Source organism: Mizuhopecten yessoensis, unplaced genomic scaffold (assembly GCF_002113885.1).
Source record: "Mizuhopecten yessoensis strain PY_sf001 unplaced genomic scaffold, ASM211388v2 scaffold285, whole genome shotgun sequence".
Classification (NCBI taxonomy): Eukaryota; Metazoa; Mollusca; class Bivalvia; order Pectinida; family Pectinidae; genus Mizuhopecten; species Mizuhopecten yessoensis.
The window spans coordinates 245,876-249,836 of NW_018403470.1; the positions used below are offsets into that span (position 1 = coordinate 245,876).

General features: G+C 47.3%; 1 protein-coding gene across 1 annotated transcript in view; it reads left to right on the forward strand.

Moving 5' to 3' along the window:
• LOC110446066 overlaps nucleotides 1-3,961 on the forward strand; it is a 92,500-nt gene that overhangs the window by 67,076 nt on the left and 21,463 nt on the right. Inside the window, exons 16-18 of the mRNA XM_021491030.1 lie at nucleotides 2,023-2,078; nucleotides 3,217-3,366; nucleotides 3,603-3,727. Of these exons, the coding sequence (XP_021346705.1) occupies nucleotides 2,023-2,078; nucleotides 3,217-3,366; nucleotides 3,603-3,727 (331 nt within the window). The remainder of the gene's footprint in view (nucleotides 1-2,022; nucleotides 2,079-3,216; nucleotides 3,367-3,602; nucleotides 3,728-3,961) is intronic.

Here is a 3,961-nt window from a genome sequence, read left to right on the forward strand (position 1 = left end):
ACTGCATGTCGTCAGAGGCCAGTAACGTGGGACCCCTTGGGTTAGGGTTAGGGACTATACGTGTGCTGTATTCTACTGCATGTCGTCAGAGGCCAGTAACGTGGGACCCCTTGGGTTAGGGTTAGGGACTATACGTGTGCTGTATTCTACTGCATGTCGTCAGAGGCCAGTAACGTGGGACCCCTTTGGTTAGGGTTAGGGACTATACGTGTGCTGTATTCTACTGCATGTCGTCAGAGGCCAGTAACGTGGGACCCCTTGGGTTAGGGTTAGGGACTATACGTGTGCTGTATTCTACTGCATGCCGTCAGAGGCCAGTAACGTGGGACCCCTTTGGTTAGGGTTAGGGACTATACGTGTGCTGTATTCTACTACATGTCGTCAGAGGACAGTAACGTGGGACCCCTTGCGTAGTATGGGGTTTCTTCTGAGTCTTCTGCTGGGGACGATATTGGCGGACCAAAATTGATCTGCTCACCCCTTGTTACACTTACAGAATCAGAGGTTTCTCATGTGTTGTCTGCTGGGGCTGGGGGAGGTTTCTGATGTGTTGTCTGCTGGGGCTGGGGGATATTGGCGGACCAAACTTGATCTGTTCACCCCTTGTTACACGTACAGAATCAGAGGTTTCTGATGTGTTGTCTGCTGGGGCTGGGGGAGGTTTCTTATGTGTTGTCTACTGGGGCTGGGGGAGGTTTCTGATGTGTTGTCTGCTGGGGCCGGGGGAGGTTTCTGATGTGTTGTCTGCTAGGGCTGGGGGATATTGGCGGACCAAACTTGATCTGCTCACCCCTTGTTACACGTACAGAATCAGAGGTTTCTTATGTGTTGTCTACTGGGGCTGGGGGAGGTTTCTTATGTGTTGTCTGTTGGGGCTGGGGGAGGTTTCCTATGTGTTGTCTGCTGGGGCTGGGGGATATTGGCGGACCAAACTTGATCTGCTCACCCCTTGTTACACTTACAGAATCAGAGGTTTCTGATGTGTTGTCTGCTGGGGCTGGGGGAGGTTTCTTATGTGTTGTCTGCTGGGGCTGGGGGAGGTTTCTTATGTGTTGTCTGCTGGGGCTGGGGGATGTTTCTTATATGTTGTCTGCTGGGGCTGGGGGAGGTTTCTTATATGTTGTCTGCTGGGACTGAGGGATATTGGCGGACCATACTTGATCTGTTCACCCCTTGTTACACTTACAGAATCAGAGGTTTTTGATGTGTTGTCTGCTGGGGCTGGGGGAGGTTTCTTATGTGTTGTCTGCCGGGGCTCGGGGATATTGGCGGACCAAACTTGATCTGCTCACCCCTTGTTACACTTACAGAATCAGAGGTTTCTTATGTGTTGTCTGCTGGGGCTGGGGGAGGTTTCTTATATGTTGTCTGCTGGGGCTGGGGGAGGTTTCTTATATGTTGTCTGCTGGGACTGAGGGATATTGGCGGACCATACTTGATCTGTTCACCCCTTGTTACACTTACAGAATCAGAGGTTTTTGATGTGTTGTCTGCTGGGGCTGGGGGAGGTTTCTTATGTGTTGTCTGCCGGGGCTCGGGGATATTGGCGGACCAAACTTGATCTGCTCACCCCTTGTTACACTTACAGAATCAGAGGTTTCTTATGTGTTGTCTGCTGGGGCTGGGGGAGGTTTCTTATATGTTGTCTGCTGGGGCTGGGGGAGGTTTCTTATATGTTGTCTGCTGGGACTGAGGGATATTGGCGGACCATACTTGATCTGTTCACCCCTTGTTACACTTACAGAATCAGAGGTTTTTGATGTGTTGTCTGCTGGGGCTGGGGGAGGTTTCTTATGTGTTGTCTGCCGGGGCTCGGGGATATTGGCGGACCAAACTTGATCTGCTCACCCCTTGTTACACTTACAGAATCAGAGGTTTCTTATGTGTTGTCTGCTGGGGCTGGGGGAGGTTTCTTATATGTTGTCTGCTGGGGCTGGGGGAGGTTTCTTATATGTTGTCTGCTGGGACTGAGGGATATTGGCGGACCATACTTGATCTGTTCACCCCTTGTTACACTTACAGAATCAGAGGTTTTTGATGTGTTGTCTGCTGGGGATGGGGGAGGTTTCTTATGTGTTGTCTGCCGGGGCTCGGGGATATTGGCGGACCAAACTTGATCTGCTCACCCCTTGTTACACTTACAGAATCAGAGGTTTCTTATGTGTTGTCTGCTGGGGCTGGGGGAGGTTTCTTATGTGTTGTCTGCTGGGGCTGGGGGATATTGGCGGACCAAACTTGATCTGCTCACCCCTTGTTACACTTACAGAATCAGAGGTTTCTTATGTGTTGTCTGCTGGGGCTGGGGGAGGTTTCTTATGTGTTGTCTGCTGGGGCTGGGGGATATTGGCGGACCAAACTTGATCTGCTCACCCCTTGTTACACTTACAGAATCAGAGGTTTCTTATGTGTTGTCTGCTGGGGCTGGGGGAGGTTTCTTATGTGTTGTCTGCTGGGGCTGGGGGAGGTTTCTTATGTGTTGTCTGCTGGGGCTGGGGGATATTGGCGGACCAAACTTGATCTGCTCACCCCTTGTTACACTTACAGAATCAGAGGTTTCTGATGTGTTGTCTGCTGGGGCTGGGGGAGGTTTCTTATGTGTTGTCTGCTGGGGCTGGGGGAGGTTTCTTATGTGTTGTCTGCTGGGGCTGGGGGATATTGGCGGACCAAACTTGATCTGCTCACCCCTTGTTACACTTACAGAATCAGAGGTTTCTGATGTGTTGTCTGCTGGGGCTGGGGGAGGTTTCTTATGTGTTGTCTGCTGGGGCTGGGGGATATTGGCGGACCAAACTTGATCTGCTCACCCCTTGTTACACGTACAGAATCAGAGGTTTCTGATGTGTTGTCTGCTGGGGCTGGGGGAGGTTTCTTATGTGTTGTCTGTTGGGGCTGGGGGAGGTTTCTGATGTGTTGTCTGCTGGGGCTGGGGGAGGTTTCTTATGTGTTGTCTGCTGGGGCTGGGGGATATTGGCGGACCAAACTTCATTGTGGAGTCTCTTTAAGGATCTGAAGCTTTTCATATTTAAGAATTTTAATACTGCTTACTATTGAACCCGGGTATATATTGAAATAACGCCAATCATTTCCCGCTTTTCAGTCGTTATTTGTCATGAGGCTTAAAATGATAAAGTTTGCTATCTTTGATATCATGAAACTAACTTTTACAACAGCTTCTGTGATTAAATTCTGAGAATGTGCTGGCATCTATTTATACAGCAAACGGAGGGACTCGTGTGTGGGTACTGGGATTATAGTAAGAAAGACAACTCTGGAGGCTGGTCAACCGATGGATGTAGCCTGCAAAGTTACGATGGCGACCGAGCGATATGCGTGTGTGACCATCTCACGAATTTTGCTATTCTCATTGTGAGTAAAAAAACAGTTTTCACCTTATTTGAAAATACTTGTGATTAAAAAAAAAATGGTGTGTTACGTTTATTTACATGTATTTCAGGAGATTTTAGCTGAAATTAATTTAACAGAAATATTTTTTTTTTTAAATGCCACTGACCAGGGTCATTGATGTATAATGTCGCCTAAGTGCTACTTGATGACTAAAATACTCTGAAAAAAATAAAATATTACTTTTACTTTTATTCTAGGATTTTGAAGCACAGGGGAATTACGTTAAGGCCCACCAACTGGCACTAAGCGTCATAACGATCATTGGACTGGTGCTCTCAATCATAGGGTTGAGCTTCACAATAATCTGTTTCCTCATATTCAAGTAAGTAATTAAAATATGGTATTTGTATATAAGGGCGTCTACGATATATGTACAAGCATATCAGTGTTTAAAAGTGTTTCCATTTAGTGTCTGAAATATACAATTAATATTTGGCTACTTACAAAAATCACACCATAATCTGTTTTGATATCTAGGTACATGTTGGTGATCGGTTCTGATCTGATATCAAGGGACATGTTGGTGATCTGTTCTGATCTGATATCTAGGTACATG